The sequence below is a fragment of the Syngnathus scovelli genome, chromosome 15 (assembly GCF_024217435.2).
Source record: "Syngnathus scovelli strain Florida chromosome 15, RoL_Ssco_1.2, whole genome shotgun sequence".
NCBI lineage: Eukaryota > Metazoa > Chordata > Actinopteri > Syngnathiformes > Syngnathidae > Syngnathus > Syngnathus scovelli.
The window spans coordinates 3,554,752-3,575,254 of NC_090861.1; the positions used below are offsets into that span (position 1 = coordinate 3,554,752).

At 48.6% G+C, this 20,503-nt stretch overlaps 5 protein-coding genes across 11 annotated transcripts; 4 read left to right on the top strand and 1 right to left on the bottom strand.

The window, feature by feature from the left end:
• The first annotated feature begins 133 nt into the window (after nucleotides 1–133).
• Nucleotides 134–1,812, top strand: rbmx2 (RNA binding motif protein X-linked 2). The gene is made up of 6 exons (XM_049742919.1): nucleotides 134–213; nucleotides 530–645; nucleotides 714–765; nucleotides 836–965; nucleotides 1,050–1,233; nucleotides 1,310–1,812. Exons 1-6 carry the CDS (start codon nucleotides 209–211, stop codon nucleotides 1,702–1,704), a joined length of 882 nt encoding a protein of 293 aa, XP_049598876.1. The 5' UTR covers nucleotides 134–208; the 3' UTR covers nucleotides 1,705–1,812.
• Nucleotides 1,813–1,842: 30 nt separating this feature from the next.
• LOC125982339 (neuronal acetylcholine receptor subunit alpha-10) lies at nucleotides 1,843–4,850 on the top strand. Of its 2 annotated transcripts, XM_049742847.1 has the most exons (8): nucleotides 1,843–1,963; nucleotides 2,065–2,165; nucleotides 2,407–2,610; nucleotides 3,088–3,233; nucleotides 3,309–3,463; nucleotides 3,547–3,793; nucleotides 3,901–4,186; nucleotides 4,258–4,850. In XM_049742847.1, the coding sequence occupies exons 3-8, from the start codon at nucleotides 2,547–2,549 to the stop codon at nucleotides 4,791–4,793; spliced, it is 1,434 nt and encodes a 477-aa protein (XP_049598804.1). In that variant the 5' UTR covers nucleotides 1,843–1,963; nucleotides 2,065–2,165; nucleotides 2,407–2,546; the 3' UTR covers nucleotides 4,794–4,850. The 2 variants fall into 2 exon arrangements, with proteins under 2 accessions (XP_049598804.1, XP_068509310.1); XM_068653209.1 differs by having other exon boundaries at nucleotides 1,955–2,610.
• A 209-nt stretch (nucleotides 4,851–5,059) lies between these two features.
• slco2b1 (solute carrier organic anion transporter family, member 2B1) lies at nucleotides 5,060–10,900 on the top strand. Of its 6 annotated transcripts, none has more exons than XM_068653200.1 (17): nucleotides 5,060–5,223; nucleotides 5,412–5,547; nucleotides 5,723–5,963; nucleotides 6,055–6,138; nucleotides 6,221–6,445; nucleotides 6,513–6,611; nucleotides 6,702–6,832; nucleotides 6,907–6,979; nucleotides 7,045–7,209; nucleotides 7,273–7,462; nucleotides 7,562–7,709; nucleotides 7,772–7,935; nucleotides 8,003–8,067; nucleotides 8,137–8,257; nucleotides 8,382–8,724; nucleotides 9,363–10,139; nucleotides 10,344–10,900. In XM_068653200.1, the coding sequence occupies exons 2-15, from the start codon at nucleotides 5,503–5,505 to the stop codon at nucleotides 8,557–8,559; spliced, it is 1,929 nt and encodes a 642-aa protein (XP_068509301.1). In that variant the 5' UTR covers nucleotides 5,060–5,223; nucleotides 5,412–5,502; the 3' UTR covers nucleotides 8,560–8,724; nucleotides 9,363–10,139; nucleotides 10,344–10,900. The 6 variants fall into 6 exon arrangements, with proteins under 6 accessions (XP_068509301.1, XP_068509303.1, XP_068509302.1 ...); XM_068653202.1 differs by having other exon boundaries at nucleotides 5,061–5,223; nucleotides 5,757–5,894; nucleotides 5,964–6,138; XM_068653201.1 differs by having other exon boundaries at nucleotides 5,099–5,223; nucleotides 5,425–5,547.
• serpinf1 (serpin peptidase inhibitor, clade F (alpha-2 antiplasmin, pigment epithelium derived factor), member 1) lies at nucleotides 9,182–11,980 on the bottom strand. The gene is made up of 8 exons (XM_049742873.1): nucleotides 11,881–11,980; nucleotides 11,022–11,079; nucleotides 10,690–10,897; nucleotides 10,478–10,633; nucleotides 10,205–10,408; nucleotides 9,996–10,132; nucleotides 9,717–9,927; nucleotides 9,182–9,601 (listed from the first exon to the last, which is right to left on the bottom strand). Exons 2-8 carry the CDS (start codon nucleotides 11,076–11,078, stop codon nucleotides 9,351–9,353), a joined length of 1,224 nt encoding a protein of 407 aa, XP_049598830.1. The 5' UTR covers nucleotide 11,079; nucleotides 11,881–11,980; the 3' UTR covers nucleotides 9,182–9,350.
• Nucleotides 10,917–17,917, top strand: LOC125982306 (Na(+)/citrate cotransporter). The gene is made up of 13 exons (XM_049742766.2): nucleotides 10,917–11,751; nucleotides 12,596–12,806; nucleotides 13,771–13,899; nucleotides 13,969–14,105; nucleotides 14,208–14,431; nucleotides 14,508–14,796; nucleotides 14,860–14,982; nucleotides 15,303–15,515; nucleotides 16,486–16,592; nucleotides 16,675–16,796; nucleotides 16,885–17,046; nucleotides 17,183–17,320; nucleotides 17,436–17,917. The coding sequence occupies exons 1-13, from the start codon at nucleotides 11,684–11,686 to the stop codon at nucleotides 17,562–17,564; spliced, it is 2,052 nt and encodes a 683-aa protein (XP_049598723.1). The 5' UTR covers nucleotides 10,917–11,683; the 3' UTR covers nucleotides 17,565–17,917.
• The last annotated feature ends 2,586 nt before the right edge of the window (nucleotides 17,918–20,503 follow it).

Here is a 20,503-nt window from a genome sequence, read left to right on the forward strand (position 1 = left end):
TAGTTCAAAAGTAAGCCCATCTTAAAATTAGCTCTACATTTTTTATATTTTTTAATTAACATTTAAATGTACACCTTTACGTACATAGACTTGAAAAACCAGAATGATAGTAACAGTACAGACCTCCAAACAGCAGGTGGCAGAAGACGTGAACTTTAACCCGGAAGTCATCTGTCTGCGATGCTGAGAAGCCCCAACTTTTCTTACAATGAAGTGAGTTTTTTTACTATTATTTTAGTATTAGATACAATCTACCATACGTGTTTATTATATGTAAATAGCTTTGTGTGCGTAGTTCGTGTTGGACTGTTTTGCTGTCGCGTTTTATCGGTGGTCGATTAACCGGCTAACCAGTGATAGCAGAAAGACGAGCTGGCGAGATAAATCAACAAATAACGTCACTTTTGAGCATCGCTCACACGTTGTTATTCAATTTAGTTGTCTACAAACCCAGCTAAAATGGTAAAGCATGGTCGACAAAATGGGCCATCACAGAACCTAGAGGATTAATTTTTGTCTTTTATTTTAGTCCACTGACTAAAATAAAGCTGATCAATGAGCTCAATGAGCGGGAAGCTAACCTGGGGATCAATGAGAAGGCTTCTTGGCACAGCGAGTACAAGGACAGCGCCTGGGTATTTATAGGTAAGAAGAGCAAAATAATAAATTCAATGAACGTCAGCACCATCTCACTGTCTTCTTGTTCCCTGCAGGAGGTTTCCCGTACGAACTGAGCGAAGGCGACGTCATCTGCGTCTTCTCGCAGTACGTCGTATGCAATCCTGTATTTTTAGTTCCCGCGCCGGCACGTGCTCTGACGGTTTTGTCCCATTAGATATGGTGAGATCGTCAACATCAATCTGGTGCGAGACAAGAAGACAGGCAAGTCCAAAGGCTTCTGCTTCCTGTGCTACGAGGACCAGAGGAGCACCATCTTGGCGGTGGACAACTTAAACGGCATCAAGGTGAGCAAATTAAATTAGTAAGTGGAAGGGACCGCTGTCAACTGAATGGGTTGAATCGAGGAGTGACCGAGCCCGCTTTGTCAGATCAAAGGTCGCACCATCCGCGTAGACCACGTCCGGGACTATCGCCCGCCCAAAGACCACGAAGACATTGATGACATAACGCGGCAACTCAGGGAGGAAGGATGCGCTCCCTCCATCAACCACGAACCGCCTTCCTCCCCGTCACCCGAGGAAGTCGTCATCCCCACCAAGAAGAGCAAGAAAGGTGAGCTCATGTCCTCTTTATGTAGGTGTGTATTTTGCGACATGAGGGTCACGGCTGCTATTTCCTCTACGTGCAGATAAGAAAGAGAAGAAGAAGAAGGAGAAAAAGAAAAAGAAGAAAGCTAGCCGAGAATCGTCATCATCATCATCATCCTCCTCTGCTTCTCCTCCTCCTCCTGTTGCTGCCATTCGAGTGAAAGAAGAGAAGGAAGACAGTGTCTATGACAAGTACAACCACAAGAGGGCGCCAGTCAAGGAGGACAGGGGGAATGGAGAGAAGAGGCGAGGAGATGATGAGAGAAGAAAAGGATACGAAGAAAAAAGGAGACGAGGAGATGACGAAGAGAGAAGGCGAGGAGATGACGAAGAGAGAAGGCGAGGAGATGACGAAGAGAGAAGGCGAGGAGACGACGAGAGGAGACGACGAGACGAGGAGAGAAGACGGCGAGACGACGAGAGGTACAGAAGGTGACCGTGGTGGATTTCCAGAATCTTCTCGTTCATTGTACCAACTGTTTGGGCTTATAAATTGTCCCTTTGTTTATTTGATGTTTAAATGATTAAACTTGTAATGACCAAGCACTATTTGTCTTGTTTGGTGACCCCTTCAAAAGCATCCGGCATCATATCATCTATGACATGCGTACAGTTTCTCTTAGGCCCCGCCCACCTGAGCATCTTCCTGCTCAATTAACCCCCACTCACCTTCGAGGTTGTCCTGGAGGAACGAGGTGAGCGTCGCATCTGGGCTACACAAGCTCCACACACTTTTTTTTTTTCCAACAATGTAAAATTTGGACCCTGAAAACAAGACAAATGTTTCAACGTTGAGATTTTCAAGATGTAAGAAGACTTCTCCACCAGAGGTCGCCAAACATGAGTTACTTTGCTCCCTCATCCAAGCAAACAGTCCAGCAAGAGTTGAAGGCCAACGTGAGTCACGTTACGTGATGTTAGATTTGAGGAACTTGAAGCACATGAGAATCACTGATCATTCAAATAAAAAAAAGAAAGTAAGCAGTTGAAAAGTAAAAGGCATTTTTTTTTTTTTGCCCAAAAAAGAGTAAAATAAGCAGTTGAAAGTTAAAATGCGTTTTGTGTGTGTGTGTGTCCCCAGCGTATCAATCCATTTAACGCTAATCCTTTAATCTGTTTTGCAAAATTTACGATGTAGGATTAATTTGAAGGAGGACGACCCCTTGATGAGGGGGGAGGCGGAAGAGGAGGAATGCGACCTCCTCGTTCATCAGCGACTCGTTCGCACTCGCAGCAGTACTCATCTTCGTCTCGTCAACCAGGAGGAAGAAAATAAGGATGACGAGGAAGATGGCCAAGAAGTGCGGATTCTACCTCGTGTTTCTTCTCCTTTTTCTCCCTGGTAAGACAAACTTTTATTTTGAGCAACTTTCATGTTTTTATTTTTTTCTTAACGCCAACCCTTCTGGAATTTAGGAGATTTTTCCTCGATTATCTGTAGATGTCATTTGAGGAGATTTAAATATTTCGCATGCGGGAAAGGGGTTCCTCAAGGATCCATTTCGGGCCACATTTTGTTGCTTATAGTTAAAGAAGTGGATGTCTCGTGGATGATTTTGGCTTTTCTTGTTGTGGGGGATGAAGGGTGACGCACACGCGCACGCGCGATCCACCTCATGTCCATGTTTGTACATGAAGCTCTAACGACCGGGACTCATATTTTATCTGAAGGTCCTTGAAATGATCACGCTGCCTTGTATGTGCAACAACGCCGGCACAATCAACAAACCACCCTACGATTTTGGCACTCATCCTGATGTCTTACTCTTATGTTGTGACATGTCAGTACGTCGTGACCTCACTTCCTGTGTGTGCGCAGCGTGCCAGTCGGCGCACGGCCGCTACGCTCACAAACTGCTGCGCGACTTATTGGCCAACTACACCAACGCCTTGCGGCCGGTGGCAGATACGGAGCACGTCATCAACGTGACGCTGCAGGTCACGCTGTCGCAGATCATCGACATGGTGACCGCGGCACGCTCGCACAACAACCCCCCCCCACATGTTCAGGCTGATGTCTACATGCATATGGTTCTCCAGGATGAGAGGAACCAGATCCTGACGACCTACCTGTGGGTACGGCAGGTGTGGATGGACGCCTTCCTGGCCTGGAAGAAGGACGACTACGACGGGCTGGACACCATCCGCATCCCGAGCAGCTACGTGTGGCGGCCCGACATCGTCCTTTACAACAGGTCGGTTGGATGAGTTTTGCAGAAAGCCAAGGGAGGCTGCGCTTGATGAAGAAGACTCGTCGAGGTGTTCTTTTCCACCGCAGCGCCGATGACGAGTTCTCCAGCTCCATGGAGACCAACGTGGTTCTGAGGCACGACGGTCAGGTGATGTGGGACCAGCCGGCCATCACCAAGAGCTCATGTTCGGTAGATGTGGCCTTCTTCCCCTTCGACATGCAGCAGTGTCATCTCACGTTCGGCTCCTGGACTCACAACGGTAACCAGATGGATTTGTTCAACGCCTTGGACAGCGCCGACCTGGCGGACTTCATCCCCAACGTGGAGTGGGAGGTGAGCCTGGTTATGTGAAGCCTTTTAAATGATAGGCAAGATGTTTTTACTGAAAAGATCCAAAAGACTTTAAGGCAGCCGGTCCACTTCACTGTTCTTCCCGGCAGATCCTGGGCATGCCCGCCAAGAAAAACGTGATCCTATACGGGTGCTGCTCGGATCCGTACCCGGACATCACCTTTACTTTGCACCTGAAGCGGAGGTCCTCCTTCTACATCTTCAACCTGCTCCTTCCTTGCATGATGATCTCCTTCCTGGCTCCGCTGGGCTTCTATCTGCCGGCCGACTCCGGAGAGAAGGTCTCGCTGGGGGTCACCGTCCTGCTGGCGCTCACCGTCTTCCAGCTGCTGGTGGCCGAGAGCATGCCGCCGTCCGAGAGCGTCCCGCTCATCGGTGAGTCCGCTCGAAACGCTTTGCGGCCTGCTGCGAGGGCTCACGCCATCTCGCCGTGTTTAATGTGGCAGGAAAGTACTACATCGCCACCATGCTGATGGTGACGGCGTCGACAGCGCTCACCATTTTCATCATGAACATCCACCACTGCGGCCCCGAAGGACGCCCCGTGCCGGCTTGGGCCGAACGCTTCATCCTCAAATATTTGGCCCGCGTGTGTTTCGTGCACGAGGCGGCGGAGGCGGACGAGAACCCGCAGCAGGAATCCGACGGCAAGAAGTGCAACGGGGAGGCGCGCGGGTGCGACAGGAGCGTGCAGAAGGATGACACCTTCGTCGTCCTGGAGGAGAGCGCAGACAGCGGCGATGGCGAGCGGTCGGGAGGCGTGGCGGAGAGCGGGAAGGAGGCGTGCGGCGCGTGTCAACATCAGCGAGGACTGCGCAGCAACGTGGAGTACATCGCCAGCGCCTACCAGGACCAACGCATCGCGCAGGTCCGCGTTGGCGAATGGAGGAAGCTGGCCAAGGTCATGGATCGATTCTTCATGTGGCTCTTCTTTATCATGGTCTTCATCATGAGCATCCTCATCCTGGGCAAAGCCGTCTGATGCGTACTTCTGACCACTGCCAATTAGTCACGTGACAAATTAAACATGTCCCCCAAATTCCTGATTGTTTCTTCCTTTCACACGTCCATGGTCATGTGACCTGCATGGTGGCAGATGTTCATGTCTGTGGTCATGTGACCTTCACCGTATCGCGTATGTCGCTTGAATTGGTCCACCATTAAACAAAAAAAGACCGCTAGCGCCTCCTGCTGGTGGCCGACGAGTGACCGTGATGTCGTAATTGCTGTTATCTTAACTTTGAAACATTTAACATGTACTCGTCCACCCCTTGTCTCTGTGGCATCAAGGTTCAAATTCCATTAGACTCCTCCTCCTCCCCTGCGCCCCTCCTCGATTTCCTCTCCGTCTTGACGGGAACAAGCTGCTCCTCTTCACCATCATCATAATCATCTTCACCACCCCCTTCACAGTGAGTGTCATTTTTTCTCGTCTTTTTCTGGACCGTCCGTGCAGTCTCGTGATAATGATGAAGGCGCTTTAAACTTCTGCGCAATTGCTGCGTGCGGAGTTGAACGCGCCCTTTAAATGCAGAAACAAAATCTCGCTCGCGTAGAAGGTGGAGGAAAAGCCTGCATGATATATTCCACCTGTGATTAGCTGCTTCTTCAAGGGAAGTCCACGTGACGTGGACACGGTTTGACGTCACACCGCCCTTTGTGCGCCTTAGCCTGGTTCCGTCCTGTCCGTCATGGAAGCACAAGTGAGGAGCAGGGGTGTCTTCAGCAGCGTCAAGGTATCAATAATTTCATCCTGTCATGAAAGACGCTTCTGCAGATTTTGAGTCCATTCATCTAAAATGGCTGACTTCCTGTTGGATTTCATGAGATTTGTTTTCGCTGCTGTGATGCACATGTAATCAAAACTGGTCTATGGATCAAAACGTTTTGCTTTCTCTTTCCACACTCGAGATTCCACATTTCAAGTGGGTGTTTTGGCACGCAGGTTTTCGTGGCGTGTCACAGCGCGCTGCAGCTCTCGCAGCTCCTGGTGTCGGGCTACATGAAGAGCTCCATTTCTACCATCGAGCGGCGCTACGGTCTCTCCAGTCAGAAGTCGGGGCTCCTGGCCGCCTTCAACGAGGTCGGCGTAACTATATAGTGAAGGTTACAGTCCAGAAAGTACCAATGAGGACCCTTATCCGTCTTCCAGGTGGGCAACACGTTGCTGATCGTCTTCGTCAGCTTCCTGGGGAGTCGTGTTCACCGCCCTCGCATGATTGGCTTGGGCGCCCTCTTGGCAGGTTTGGCCTCGCTGCTCATGGCGTTGCCGCATTTCCTTGGCGGACCGTACCGCGCCGGCGGCGGCCAAAGCTACCGTAATGGCCGTGAGTTCTGACCCATGCGCCGTTAGCGTTCTGGACATTGTGGCAAAAGTACTCGAGTACATGTACTTGTGTTAACTTGCAGTTACTCGGAACAGTTCCGAACTGTGTCACGTGGAGAGCCTCCTCGCCGCCACGCCATCGTCCAACCGGAGCTGCGTGGAGCAGGAAGGCTCCGCCCACGAGGGCATCTACGCTCTACTGCTATTTGCTCAACTACTGCTGGGCGTGGCCTCGGCACCACTGCAGCCTTTTGGCATCTCCTACATCGATGACCACGCTAGCAAGAAGAACTCACCTCTCTACCTCGGTTTGCTGCCGCCCGCCAGACTCGGCGTGATTGCGTCAGATATTCAGGACGGCGTTATTTGTGTCAGGCATCTTGTTAGCCGTCACCGCCGTCGGCCCCGCCTTCGGCTTTCTGGGCGGAGCCTTCCTGTTGCGCTTCTACGTCGACTTTGACAAGATGTCTGCAGGTTTGCATTGATTTCGACGCACCTCGGCCTACTTTGATGTATTTATACGTCATCTGAGATGCTTTATGCTTCTTCTGTCCGACGCTACAGCCGATGTGGAGTTGGATCGCAGCGACCTGCGCTGGGTAGGCGCCTGGTGGCTCGGCTTCCTGGTGGCATCTTGTCTTCTTTTTGTGGTCGCCCTCCCATACTTCTTCTTCCCTAGGAACATGCGTCCCGAGGTTAGGTGGACATTGCTGGCGTGGCACCTTCATCACCTTTGTGTGCTCACATGACCTTTATTGTGCTCGCGCAGGATGAGTCGGAGGCAGAAGAAAAACGGCAGCCGGATGTTTTCCAGGAACTCGGCCTTCTGCACTTCCTCAAAAGTCAGCGTCTGGTTCCTGTCTGCAGCTTTCTTGTCTGGTCTGAACGTCATGTGTGTTTCATTAAGGCTTTCCCAGCATGTTGTGTCGGACCTTGCGGAGTCCCGTCTACCTTCTGGTGGTCCTGGCGCAAGTCAACCTGGCCGCCATGGTGGCCGGCCTCGCCACCTTCATGGCCAAGTTCATCGAAAAGCAATTCAGCCAGCCGGCAGCCTTCTCTAACGTGATGATCGGTGTGTGTGTGTTCACGCACGCGCCAACGTGTTTCCTTCCACCGACCGTTATCTTCTTCCAAGGTGGCGTGAGCATTCCTCTGGCCGTGTTGGGAACCATGTTAGGCGGAGTTATGATGCGGCGCTGGACTCTCGGTGTCGGCGCCGCCAGCAAGATCTGCGCTGTCGCCATCTTGCTCAGCCTTTGCTGTGGCTTCCCTCTGATCTTCATGGGCTGCCCAACGCAGAAGGTCGATGGGGTCTTTCCGCCTCGGTAACAAAACGGCAAACATAAACCGACATCAAAATCAGACAACCAGTAACAGAACCAAAACAGAATCAAAGTGTGTGTCTGTGTGTGTGCGCTTGTCAGAAGTACGGCAACAACGGGTTGCAGCTCGACATGTCAGTGTGTCCCGGAATCGTTCCATCCCGTGTGCGGGTCCGACGGTGTTGAGTTCACGTCTCCTTGTCTTGCTGGCTGTGTCGCCATGGAAACAGATAGCACCAACAAAGTCATCGTAAGGAACATTGTGGCCTAAAGGGGGCGTCGGCGGTGAAAAAATGTCCTTTTTCCACACAGAACTTCACGGAGTGTCGCTGCGTGGGCGGGGCCAGCGGCTGGGCCACGCCCGGGACGTGCGGCAGCGGGTGCGGCCACCTCCTGTTGCCTTTCGTGGGCCTGATGGCCGCCACCTGTTTCATGGCGTCCTTCTCCCAGACGCCATCCTACGTCATCATCCTGAGGTAAGAAGATTCCAGAAGCCGACAAAATGTCCGCCGAGATGGCTGCTAACGCTACGTGCATGAATAGGACGGTATCAGCACGTGACAAGTCTTTGGCAGTGGGCATCCAGTACATGCTCTTCAGGGTCCTGGGTGAGTTGGATGAGGTGGTCACATGACCAGGCACGTTCTCATGCCTCAATTTCGTTGTGGCCTGCGCAGCCTTCATGCCCTGCCCGGTCGTGTACGGCTCCGTCATCGATTCCACGTGCGTCCGGTGGGACAGGAAGTGCGGGAAGCAGACTTCCTGTCTCTACTATGACTTGGACCACTTCAGACACAGGCCAGTCTCTTTTCAAAAGTTGTGAATTTTGCTGTTCTTGCGGAAGATTGAAAAGTTGGAGGTCAAAAGGTCACCAAAGGTCTATTTGACTTCATTTAAAATATTATTTGACTTGTCTGTGCAGATTTTTGGGCGTCCAGGGGCTGTTCATGTGCGGAGGCCTTCTGTGCTTCTTCTTTACGGCGCTGGTCCTGCACAGGAAGAGGGCGGATCTCGCGAGCCCCGAGGAATCCGATCAAAAGATCTATGAGCTGGTGAACGAGCATGACAAGGAACTGCAAGTCAAGCCGGGACACACCTGAGGAAGGTCCAAAAGACACGTTCCACACGCAGTTCCACAGACGTCCACTGGAGACATTCAGTCAACCGGGCTATTTCCCGGCACGCTTCAAGCTAGGCAGCTCCCATGCCGCCATTTTGTGTCAGGCGGCCCTTCTGCAAGCAGCCGCCATGTACTTAAAAGTCCGGCAAGTATTTGTGTGAGTGCGTGTGCGGATTTGTGGCTGATTTGCGTGTTTGCTTCGGTGCTTTTTTTTTTTTATCAACGAAACATTTTTAAGAGTGTGTCCATGATTTCAACATCAAAATTACTTTCTTTTAGTTTTTCCTTTTTTCTGTGTTGTTCCTGACTTGTTGAATCAGATAGAAGACAGGAAGCGTTTTCTTAAATACATTTTCCAACACTGGCCCAACCTAAGGAATGTGACGATAAAATCAAAACCACATGGTGTGTGTATGCGCACACACACACACACACTCCTCATCGACGGGAGGAGAGCAGTGGAAAATGTGTGTTTATATGATCTGATCCACATGTGGAGAGTTCACCATTTATAAGTGTTGTTTTCACTCAAATATTTTGTATCTTGTCTTACGCTAGAGGTCAAAGTTGATGAGTAAAAAAAAAAAAAAAAAGCATGGGTGTTATTTTTTTTCCCATTGTTATGTTTATTTTGTAACGTCACACAAATGTACCACAAGTGACAACGTTAATGATAAATCACGTTTCATCCTCATTGCCCTCCTAGGACCTGCTAAGAGTGTGTGTGTGTGTGTGTGTGTGTGCGTATGTGTGTGTTGATGTGTATGTGTGTTACATGGTCAGGTCCTTGGGATTGATCACTCTGCCAACGAGGAGCAAGGCTCCCGAGGCCTCGTCGCGAAGGAGGAAGAGGAAGGGACGGTCGACGCGGTAGGTCAGGTGACTAGTGGTGGAGGTGGCGGGTGCCGACTGCTCGCCATCGGGTTCCGTCTCCATGACGACCTTATGATAAATGGTGACCAGCTTGGCGGGCTGTGCTGAGATCTTCTCCAAGTCCTGGTCAGCTAGCCAATCCGTGAGCCCTGTAGGGAGGAAGGGGCGGAGCTAAGTGTGAATAGACGACTTTGGGTTGAGGAACGCTCGCTCCCCTGGAGACATCTTTAGAGGCATCCCAGGTCCAATCCACCAAGGACTCACCCAGGGCAGGGAGCAGCGTCATGAGGTCCGTGGCGTACCCGAACTTGAGGACGGGCATGGTGAGGGTGACGTGCGTGGCGTGCAGCGTGTTGCTCAGGTCTTGCACAAACTCGGCCGTCAGCGTCTCCTCCAGGGCGGTCAGGTTGGACGTCACTTCACGAGGCAGGAACACAAACATGCTCACCTGGTTCTGCAGGAGGATCTGCGCAATCTTGAGCAAGAAGGTGGAGGTTGGTGGGTGTGGCCAAAAGGGGGCGGAGGAGCTGCTTCCCCGCTTACTGTGCAGCTCAGGTCGGAATCCACGCCCATCTTGATGGGGTAGTGCTCCTGCTGCATCATGGGAACCCGGACGGGCGCTTTGCCCTCCTGCTGGAAGTTCTGCAAGGATTGAGGCTGGAACGCCGTCATCCACTTCCCTGTTTGGTGAGCAAATTTTGGTTGTTCTCACTATTGATTGCTCTTCACAATGTTGTGATGGTTCTCCTTACCTTTAAAGTAGGCCCCAGCCACGGCGTTGACTCCAGGGTTCCTAGGCAGGGGCTTGGCTAGGAGGCGCTGCACCTTGTTGCCAGTCTCCGTGGCGACCCAGTTGTTGATCTCCTTGGTGTCTTGACTCCCCCCCTGCAGGGCTTTAGGTCGAATACCATACTGCTGCTCCACAGCGGTGAAGAACTCCTGCTTGAGGCGCAGACCTGAGAGAAAACATCACATGGCGTCACGGAATGCGTCAAGACGAGCACGTTCGGGTCACGAGGACTCACGTCTGGCCAGGTAGAGGCGGGCCGCCGCGCTGAATCCTTTGTTGCCCGTCTTAACAGAGGTCAGGAGGTCCCTCAGGGTGTTGTGGAGCTGAGGGTCCTGCAGGGCGTGGTACCTCAAGGCCCGGAACAGCTGCCTCTCGCCACGCTCAGAAGCTCCTGTGGAACCGACCGCATTAGATCCGAGCTTGATATTTCGAGTGATATGTGCTCACCCAAGGCCAGTTGGGTGAGGACCGCAGAGACGCTGATGGGCGCGAGAACCACATTGGCGTTGTCCTGCTGGGCTGCCAGCGCACGGAAAAGGTTGTAGCCAAAGTCAGAGGTGGCGGCGGCCATCTTGGTGGCAGGTGTGGTGAAGAGCTCCACGTGTTCCGTTTGTTCATCCTCGCCGCCTGCTGGCTCGTTCTCCACCGTCTGAGCCTGGATCAGAAAGGCAAGTGCCCGTGTCAACATGTACACACACGCACACACACGTAGCTCGGAGCTTGTTTTTAGATTGTGGAATGGTTTCATCGTCCACATTAATTCACCATGTAGACGATACCTGAACCAAAACCAAGACCAGCAAGCCCAAAAGCAGGAGGGGGGTTGTCGGCTTCATCCTGAAACACACCGAAATTACGTTTTAGTTCATTTTTAGTCCCGCTAGTATTTGATTTGTTTATTGTTGGGGGTTTTTTTGCATTAATTTTCACAACTCTGATTTATTCCACTTGACAAAAATAATTTTTCAGTTCTGTTATTTGTTATGGGTGAGAAACCTTTGACGCATGTGCTGGCGCGGCAGAGAACAAAAATAAGAGATTTCGAAGTAAAAAAGAAAAAAAGAACAACATGTTTGCACGCCCCTCGGTCACGTGACTTGATCCCCAGAACGTTGCCAAGAAGGTCAAAGTGCTCGTCGCTCGACACGAACACGCAGGGAAGAGAAGTAATCGAGTACAAATACTCTGTACTTTCTTACTCTTATTGAAATTGGTAATTAAGTCCATTTCAAACATTTTGGTGCCGTGTGCAGAAGAACGCGCATTCTTTTCGTCGCCAGCACAACCACTGATGGAACAAACGCAAAGTTGCTACAACTAAACTAGCTTTTATATTAATCATGTATTGGTAGTTCTGTCGATACTTTAACCAATCTTTTTTTTTTTTTTTTGCCCAGGTACAGTACTTTTGCGCGACGGTCACGTGGTCCATCTACTGGTGATGTCACGTTACCACCCCCCCAAAATTGAGCCTCCCGAGTATGTCAACGCGAAAAAAGATCAAAATAGGTACGCAATTGGACTTAATTCGAGTGTTTGGCACTTTGGGTTATGTGGCGCGCCCAGGTGGTCAAGTAAAAAAAAAAAAAAATAGGAATGGAAAGAAAAGATCGGAAGAATTGATTGACGCGCACTCACCTCGCAGCAGCCTTGCTCTCTCGCTCCACGTCGCCGCGCGTGACAGCGAAGCGCGCGCACGTCGCCAGCTCGATCCCGAGCGGGGACGCGCGGCCCAGACGGACGCGCAATCCTCATAACGGGATGGTGACCGCAAACTCTTTCCTCTCTGCTTCTGCTCGGGCTTGTTTGTTCAAACATTGAAACGTTCTGGCTGTCCGCTCACGTTGGACACGTCACGAAAACACGGTTGTCCATTCGTGCACGGACATGGATGTGCGTTCACGCGACATGTCAACATTTGTATGTGCGTTCACATAAATGTTAGTCCACGGAACGGATTCGAATCTCAAGGCACCGGCGGGATTGCACTGTCCGACCCCGACTGGGAATGTGGTGGCCGCTAGATGGCAGCAAACTCGCATCACAACTTTACTTAACGATACTCAAAGTTTCCAAAGTAGATCCTTCAACATTCTTTAATTTCTTATTCATTGTCCTTTATCAGTCGTTTAATCATTTTCTTTCATTTATTGGTCATTCATGTATTCATCATTTATTTGACAATCTTTCATTCCTTCGACTATTCATCCACTCATTCATTCATTGGTTGTCTTTGAGCAGCTTCATCACTTCCCAGTCTTCATCATGCAGCGACGAAGGCCACCACCAGCTCAACTTTCCCGCTTTCTCTTTGCTTTGTGCGTGCGCATGCTCGTGCGCGTGCACGCGACAGGTTACTATTTAGCTTGAATGGGGAGCGCGTTGAAGGCAGAGAGAAGTCAGGAGCCGTAGATTGTCGCTCGTCATCGTCATTGTTGTCCTCCTGCTCGATGGCGGTCCTTCCCCTGCGGGTGCGGATGTTCCGCGTTGTGTGGCGTCTCAAGAGCGTCTTGATCGTGGCCTTTGGTCCGCTGCTCCTGCTGCCGCTCGCCCTCAGCACCAAGGTGAGACACAGTCACACACAAAAATTGTTTTATTGAATTTGATTTTGTGTTTATGCATGAGTGTCATTCAATTGTTGTTTTATTTTGTTAACGTAATTTATTTATTTTAATTTTTTCATCAATTCAAACCATTTTTATTCATTTTAATGTCCATTTCTAAACATTATTATTTATTTTTTATTCTTTTAACGTTCTTATACATTTAAATGTTTTTATTTCTAAACCTGTTTTATTGACTTGACATTTATGGTTATAATTTCATTTTTCATTACCATATTTATTCATTTAAACATTTCATTTACAGCACTTATAATTGTTGTACACGGTAATTCCGGTAAACGGTGTTCCGTTCATTCAAAATATTCATTTTCAACGTAAAGATTTAATATCGATTTTACTTCTTCAAAACTATTTTTAATGTAACATTAATTTTTGTCATTTAAGTGGCACTTTCCAAACATTCTCACTTTCTAAATGTGTTTATCCTCAAGTTTTTCTTTTTAGGAACACGTTTCACGACATTTTTCATTCGTGAACCTTTCTGGCCCCATCGTGGCTGTCATTGATTGACCAGTACATCGACGGCTCCAAGTTCAGCGACCTTCTCATTCTTCATCGCTATATTGTCCCCCCCTCCTTCCCTCATGCACGACCCGCCGTGTGCACGTGTGTGAGAGCACGTGCACATGCATGTGTGCACGGCGCGGTAAATGAAACCAAAGTGGTGTGTTTGCGCTCAGCGGGTCCTCCCAGCAGCCTTTGCTGCTTTCTCACGCTTCTCCTCATCTTCATCACATGTCACGGCTGGCATTTTGGCCTTCCCGATGCAATCTTTTGAAACGTCATACGTTGAGGCAACAAGTCTCACGTTCTCCATCCAAACACTTTTCATCTTCATGTTGACACAGTCGATAGGCACCCGTCAACTTCATTGACATGTATTATGATCTGTGTGTGCGCGCAGGAGGCGGCGTGCGCGTACGTCATCCTGCTGATGGCGCTGTTCTGGTGTACCGAAGTTTTGCCGCTGGCCGTCACCGCGTTGCTTCCGACCATCTTGTTTCCACTGCTCGGAATCATGCAGTCCAAAGACGTAAGCGTGCGCATACACATAAAAGAGGACAATAAGTGGGAATAAATTCTGAGGTGTCTCCCCCTGCAGGTGTGCATGCAGTACCTCCGAGACAGCAACATGTTATTCGTGGGCGGGCTGATGGTGGCGGTGGCCGTGGAGCACTGGAACCTCCACAAACGCATCGCACTCAAAGTTCTACTTCTGGTGGGAGTTAGACCCTCACTGTGAGTTGTGTGCTTCAATGGATGCTAGTTGTGTTAGCATGTCGCTACAAACACAAGTTATTTGAAGCGGAGATCTAAATGAATGGACTTGTGCTATGACAGGCTGATGCTGGGCTTCATGAGCGTGACGGCGTTCCTGTCCATGTGGATCAGCAACACGGCCACGGCAGCCATGATGGTCCCCATCGTGCACGCCGTGCTGGACCAACTGCATGGCCACGACGACGTTGAGGAAGGACTGGCGAAGACGAGCGAAGACGCCGCCTCTAGAAAGCAGAGCGTGTTTGTCGTCCAGATGCCTGAAGCGGACGCTTCCGAAAGAACGGGTGAGTAACCTTCTGTCTTTTCATGGAGGTTCACGGTAGGTGTGATTGGAAGTTTGATGGAATTTCTTTGATGCAGGCGAAGGTACGGGAGAAGCCGGAGTTGAGACGGCATCCCACGAGGACATGACGATGTCATCGCTCAAAGTACCACCGCAGGACAAACCTCCATCTGCGCCGAAAGGTCAGGGTGCACCTACCGCCCCATTGAGCACGTCGGAGTTAGAAGAGGTGGACGAGGTGGATGAGGAACGCAAGCGTTTGAGCAAAGGCCTGCTGCTGAGCGTGTGCTACGCGGCCAGCATCGGCGGCATCGCCACGCTCACCGGAACTGGACCCAACCTGGTTCTGCTGGGTCAGATGAGCCAGTGAGTGCCGGCTAACGCGCTAGCGTGCTCAGGCGACGCTCTTATTGTCACGTCCGGCGTCAGGCTGTTCCCACAGAGCGGCGGTGTCATCAACTCGGCATCCTGGTTCGTCTTCGCCTTCCCTACCATGATGATGATGCTCGCGATGGCCTGGATTCTCCTGCAGCAAGTCTTCATAGGACGCAGGTCAGTCCTGAATCCACCACTTCTTATCGATGTCTACTACATCTACATGACCTGACCTCTTATCTATGTTGTCATCTATTGCGCCATCGATGTTTACTCCTCTATCAATCGTGTCTATCTGGCAGCTAGCATGCTAGCTAGCTGGTCTTAACTATGTGCACAATATCGGTACGTCTTCCTACATATTTTTTCATCTGTTCTGTTTCCATGCATACCACACCTGTTCTTCTCATCTTATCTACAATATGTTCTGCAAACTCCTCTCCATGTTCACAATGTGTACACTATGCTTTCTACCTCCTCTATCGTTTGATGGTCAGCCTGTGGGGGGCGTGGTCGTGCGGGGCGGGGCAGAAGGCGAAGGAGCAAGCGGCGCGCGATGCCATCGGAGAAGAGCACCAGCGCTTAGGTCCCATGACCTACGGCGAGGCCAACGTGATGGCGCTCTTCCTCCTCATGGTGGTGCTGTGGTTCACACGGGAGCCGCGCTTCGTGGACGGCTGGGCCTCGCGGGTGTTCAACGCCGACGCAGAGTGAGTCAGCCCATTTTTCAGATGTTTTTTTTTTTACACAAACTTATGCCAATAACATATTGCAGCTCTTTCTGGTGAGTGTGAGATTTAACTTGGCCACCAGGGGCAGTATTGAGCAATTGGAAAGACAAACAAAGATTTTCACAACTATTGTTATCGCGTGTCTATGTGTTGCTCCAAAGTTCGAGTTCAAATAATCGTTGCTTAAAGTGTTGTAACTGCTAAGTTGATGCTATTTGTTAGCTTGCCGATGCGTTTTGAAAATTTTGTTAGCATCAAGCTAAATCATCTTTTGGAAGGCAAAGCAATGTGATTCTCTCAAGTCCACAATATGCTTTGGTTTGATTATTTGTTCATAAATTCTAGCTTAAATTTTTGATTGCGAATCAAACTCGAGAGAGGTCAGGTCACACGTATCGCAAGGGTTCAGTATATATCCATCCATCAAGCCTCGTGTGGGGCCAGTGCTATGTGTCAATCGAAATCTTTGACCCTTTAAAGTGAACGAACGTGGACGCCATTCATGTTCATTCATGAAGTCGCTGCCAGGTTACATAATCACGTCGACTAATGACCTTTCACTTGCACTCTGCATAAACACCAAAGAGCGTCCACGCGGCGCGCATGCATGTAATTTCAATATTTGCGCTGTGCTGCAACAGGAAGTGAACTTGACCTCTGTGTCGCAAGGCCAAAAACAACACCAGATCTCAAAAACACGTGGACCAGAATAATTTCCCGTACCACCTTTTCTTATCACTAACTGCTAACTGTTTGTATGACCTGTACTTTTTTCTCCGCATGATAATACATGTAAGCAGACAACATGACAATAATAACATGTATGTATTCTTTATCCTCTGTGAAGAACAACTGTTATTGCTGTGGCTTAGGATATGTCTGTATTATACTGCTCCCTGGTGGGCAAAAGGAGGAAAAACACATTTTGAAACTCGTGACATCTCCGCAGGTTCGTCACGGACGCCACTGTCTCCCTCATGGTGGCGCTCTTACTGTTCATCCTGCCGTCCCAGCCGCCCAAATATCTCTGCTACTGGAGGCAAAACTCAGACTCGGGTCAGTGACACGCATACGTGTGGCCTCATTATTCAAGTTGATTCTCCGAGGTGAAAGCTTTTGTACTGGTCCGTCCCATCAGACGCGCAGGTGTCCCGAGGCCCCGCCCCCCCGCTGTTGACGTGGAAGGTGGCGCAGGCCAAGATTCCGTGGAACATCGTGCTGCTGCTGGGCGGAGGCTTTGCGCTGGCCAAAGGCAGCGAGGTGAGCTACAAGCAGCTCTGACTCGAAGTGGTGGCGCTGGGTAGCCAATTGCAAATCGGTAATGATTGGATTTGGGTGTGTCGTTCAGGAATCCGGTTTATCGCGCTGGTTGGGCTCCCAGATGACGCCACTTCACTCCATCCCGCCGTGGGCCATCACCGTGGTCCTGTGCCTCCTCACTGCCACCTTCACAGAGTGCGCCAGCAACGTGGCCACGGCAACGCTCCTCCTGCCGATCCTGGCTTCCATGGTAATTTATGATCATCGTGAAAAGTGACAAGTGTTGTCAATTTTCCAAAGATAATTTTATGTACCAGACATGTTTGGAAACCACTCAACGTTTTTTCTTCTTCTTTTGTTGTTGTTATGTAACGTGCTTGTGGCAGTCTCAGTCCATCAGCGTGAATCCTTTGTACGTGATGATCCCGTGCACCTTGAGCGCGTCGTTCGCCTTCATGCTGCCCGTGGCCACGCCTCCCAACGCCATCGTCTTCTCTTCAGGGTACCTCAAAGTAGCCGATATGGTAAGTCTAAACATATAGGCCAGACACATGCGACACATTAGTTGGATAAAAATGCCAGAAAAGATATCAGATTAGCCACATGAGAATTGTTAGCCACATAATTCGCTCCCTGCAGGCAAAAACTGGCGTGGTGATGAACGTCATCGGCATTGTGTGCATCAGCGTGGCCATCAACACCTGGGGTCGCGTCTTGTTCTCTCTGGACTCCTTCCCCGAGTGGGCCAACGCCACCACGCCCATTTAGCGCCGCCCCTTAAGCTGCTTACATTTGTCGTGTACTGCTGAATATGTCAGCAAAATCTTATTTTCTTTAGTGGACAACATGTTGGAAATGTACGTTTTGATACAAACAATTGCTAAGAATCTATCCTTTTTGTTTATTTGGAGAAGAACATTTGTCATATTATAAACTTTATATTTAACACATTCATGTTAATATTATTTTCCTTTAGCCTCAACTTTGAGGTTACGATTTTGTTAATATTGTTTTACTGTTTAAAGCACAGTGTGTGACTTTTGTCACTGGTGTAGATTATTGTACATATGTAACGTTCTAACACTTTTATGCCCTTTAAATAAATATTTCACACAAAACCATGGACGCTTTCGATCAATCATCCGTAAATGAAAGAAAAATCCATCAAAAAGATCGAATAAAATGTATTTACACCGTAAATTATGTTTACACTCCAACACAGTAGGTGGCAGTAATGCACCTAAAAACTGGATCCAATGACATATCAGCTCTGCCGAACCCCTGAAGCCGACTCACCGAACCCCTACGGATCGATCGAACCCAGGTTAAGAACCACTGATCGAGACGCCAACATATTTTCGAAAGGTACTGCATGTTGTGTTTCCTTCTTTTTTTATATTGAGTATTATCCCTTCGGTGACTAGAGAAGATCATCAACAAGTCAAATGAGACGCAATATTATTTTGTAAAGATAATTTAATGCGTGCTTTGAGTTATTTGACGGTTTCCAGGTGAATTAGGTAGATGGGCCATTAGTTTCAGAAGTTGTGGTCAAAAGACATTATGTGGGGTAGGTGCATTACACACATGTTTCCCGCAGAGGGCGCTAATGGACTATAGTTGAGTATTCTGTTACTGTTTCGGTCCTTTCATAGTTTGTGATATTCGATGTAAAGTAAAGTGTTAAAAATAAGAGAGTGTATCATTAAAGCTGTCGGAAATTGTTTAATTGTCGGGCAGTTTTTTGGAAGTTTAAAATCAGGGGATGCTTGAGAATATTTGTCATTTTTCACACATGTCCTGAGTGTTGTTAGTCACTTAAATGTTAACCAGAGGCTGTGATATATCGAAGTCAAATTCCTTGTTTGGCACGCTCAAACATGGCGAATAAAAATTCTTGAATCTTGAATCTTAATGTACTCACTTGGAACTAAGTGATGGATAGGGGTAGGACATGATAAGCTTAGGCTTCTTCCTACTCCTTTTCGAACAGTGATGTATATTGTTTGTTTTTTATTGTTTTTTATTCTTTAAATCATGTTCGAAATAAATATTCATTCATTCATTCATTCAATACGCAGGAGCATCATTACGACACGAGCTCCTCGAGTTTGTTTGTAGCTCGCTAGCTAGCTAGCTAGCTAGCTATCGTAGAACAATATCAACAAAGGTGGCTTGTCACGACCCCGCCCACAAGTACCACTCAGCTGTCGATCAAACGTTAATTAGGAAAAAGCGTTTGACTTCCATGTTGTTTTTGAATGTTTTCCACGCAAAAGCTGATGTCCAAACTACAAGAGTTGAGGCTCAACGTCGGTTGCTGGTCGTCTATCAGAACATCTAGACGCCAACATATTTTCGAAAGGTACTGCATGTTGTGTTTCCTTCTTTTTTAATATGGAGTAGTATCCCTTCGGTGACTAGAGAAAATCATCAACAAGTCTAATGATATGTAATATTATTTTGTAAAGATAATTTAATGCGTGCTTTGAGTTATTTGACGGTTTCCACGTGAATTAGGTAGTGGGTAACAGCAGATGGGCCATTAGTTTCAGAAGTTGTGGTCAAAAGACATTATGTGGGGTGGGTGCAGTACAACATGTATCCCGCAGAAGGCGCTAATGCTCTATAGTTGAGTATTCTCTTGCTGTTTCGGTCCTTTCATAGTTTGTGATATTCGATGTTAAATAAAGTGTTAAAAATAAGAGAGTGTGTCATTAAAGCTGTCAAGGAAATTGTTTAACAAAAAGAACATTTGGCCCATAAACTGAGTCTTTGACTTTGAATCCTTGGTTGAGATGCTGAGTCTTAGACTTTGAAACCTTGGTTGAGGTGCTCATTGCATGTCACTTCTAATGGCCACCAGGGGGAAGGTGAGCACATGAGAACGTCTGTCATTGCTAAATGGGCCAAAAACTAAGTGCCAGCTACTGCACAAGTTAAACATCAAACACCTCTAGATGTGTTTTTAATGAAATTGATGCAAACCAGGTTAGTCAGAAATATACATTTGATTTGTATTCAACTAACTTGGTTTGCATCAATGTCATTGAAAAACACATCCAAAAGTGTGTGATGATGTTATGCAGTAGCTGGCACTTAGTTTTTGTCCCGGTGAGAGATGTTAGCTGTTTCAATGTGCTCACCTTCCCCCTAGTGGTCATCAGAAGTAAGTGACATCTCACCTGAGCTCATCAAACACTGCTGCTTCCATGCAAGGCCTGTCAATGCCAATCTTTGTGTGCAACTATATTAGTCTCACACAAACTTTGACTGCTCAAATGTTTTCAAACTGCTTTTCTGTCATATAAATTAATCAACTGGAATGCAAGTCTTAGTGTTTTTATGAGCAGATTTGCTTTCAAAGGCAGTCTTCAGTCTTGAGGTGAGTGTTGTCCTTCTGTCACTGCCATGGACATGGGTTTTTGACCGTTACTCTCCCATTTCACAGGACTCCTGTCACTTTGAGTCATGTGAGATGGAGCGTAACAGTCAAAAACCTATGTCCATGGCAGTGACACAAGGGCAACGCTCACCTCAAGACTGAAAACTGCCTTAAAAAACCTAAGTGTCACTTTCCCCGCCTCCTACTTCTACCAAAATTCAGTCTGACCAATCACAGCGCAGCACGAATTTGCATAAATTTGCATAACCACGCCCACTTTCTCGACAGCCAATCAGAACGCAGTATTTGCCATTCTGACCAA

What these genes read in the sequence shown, in the direction of transcription:
- rbmx2 (XM_049742919.1), top strand. An exon ending in ACAACTTAAACGGCATCAAG is followed by an intron (nt 966 to 1,049) that starts GTGAGCAAATTA and finishes CCGCTTTGTCAG; the next exon opens with ATCAAAGGTCGCACCATCCG. An exon ending in CACCAAGAAGAGCAAGAAAG is followed by an intron (nt 1,234 to 1,309) that starts GTGAGCTCATGT and finishes CTCTACGTGCAG; the next exon opens with ATAAGAAAGAGAAGAAGAAG.
- LOC125982339 (XM_049742847.1), top strand. Translation starts at nt 2,547, where the DNA reads ATGACGAGGAAGATGGCCAAGAAGTGCGGATTCTACCTCGTGTTTCTT. An exon ending in TCTTCTCCTTTTTCTCCCTG is followed by an intron (nt 2,611 to 3,087) that starts GTAAGACAAACT and finishes GTGTGTGCGCAG; the next exon opens with CGTGCCAGTCGGCGCACGGC. An exon ending in TGTCGCAGATCATCGACATG is followed by an intron (nt 3,234 to 3,308) that starts GTGACCGCGGCA and finishes ATGGTTCTCCAG; the next exon opens with GATGAGAGGAACCAGATCCT.
- slco2b1 (XM_068653200.1), top strand. Translation starts at nt 5,503, where the DNA reads ATGGAAGCACAAGTGAGGAGCAGGGGTGTCTTCAGCAGCGTCAAG. An exon ending in GACCCTTATCCGTCTTCCAG is followed by an intron (nt 5,964 to 6,054) that starts GTGGGCAACACG and finishes CCCTCTTGGCAG; the next exon opens with GTTTGGCCTCGCTGCTCATG. An exon ending in CCTTCTGCACTTCCTCAAAA is followed by an intron (nt 6,980 to 7,044) that starts GTCAGCGTCTGG and finishes TGTTTCATTAAG; the next exon opens with GCTTTCCCAGCATGTTGTGT.
- serpinf1 (XM_049742873.1), bottom strand. Translation starts at nt 11,078, where the DNA reads ATGAAGCCGACAACCCCCCTCCTGCTTTTGGGCTTGCTGGTCTTGGTT. An exon ending in CCTCACCCAACTGGCCTTGG is followed by an intron (nt 10,634 to 10,689) that starts GTGAGCACATAT and finishes TCGGTTCCACAG; the next exon opens with GAGCTTCTGAGCGTGGCGAG. An exon ending in CCGCCTCTACCTGGCCAGAC is followed by an intron (nt 10,409 to 10,477) that starts GTGAGTCCTCGT and finishes GTTTTCTCTCAG; the next exon opens with GTCTGCGCCTCAAGCAGGAG.
- LOC125982306 (XM_049742766.2), top strand. Translation starts at nt 11,684, where the DNA reads ATGTCACGTTACCACCCCCCCAAAATTGAGCCTCCCGAGTATGTCAAC. An exon ending in GTGGGAGTTAGACCCTCACT is followed by an intron (nt 14,106 to 14,207) that starts GTGAGTTGTGTG and finishes GTGCTATGACAG; the next exon opens with GCTGATGCTGGGCTTCATGA. An exon ending in CTGCTGGGTCAGATGAGCCA is followed by an intron (nt 14,797 to 14,859) that starts GTGAGTGCCGGC and finishes GTCCGGCGTCAG; the next exon opens with GCTGTTCCCACAGAGCGGCG.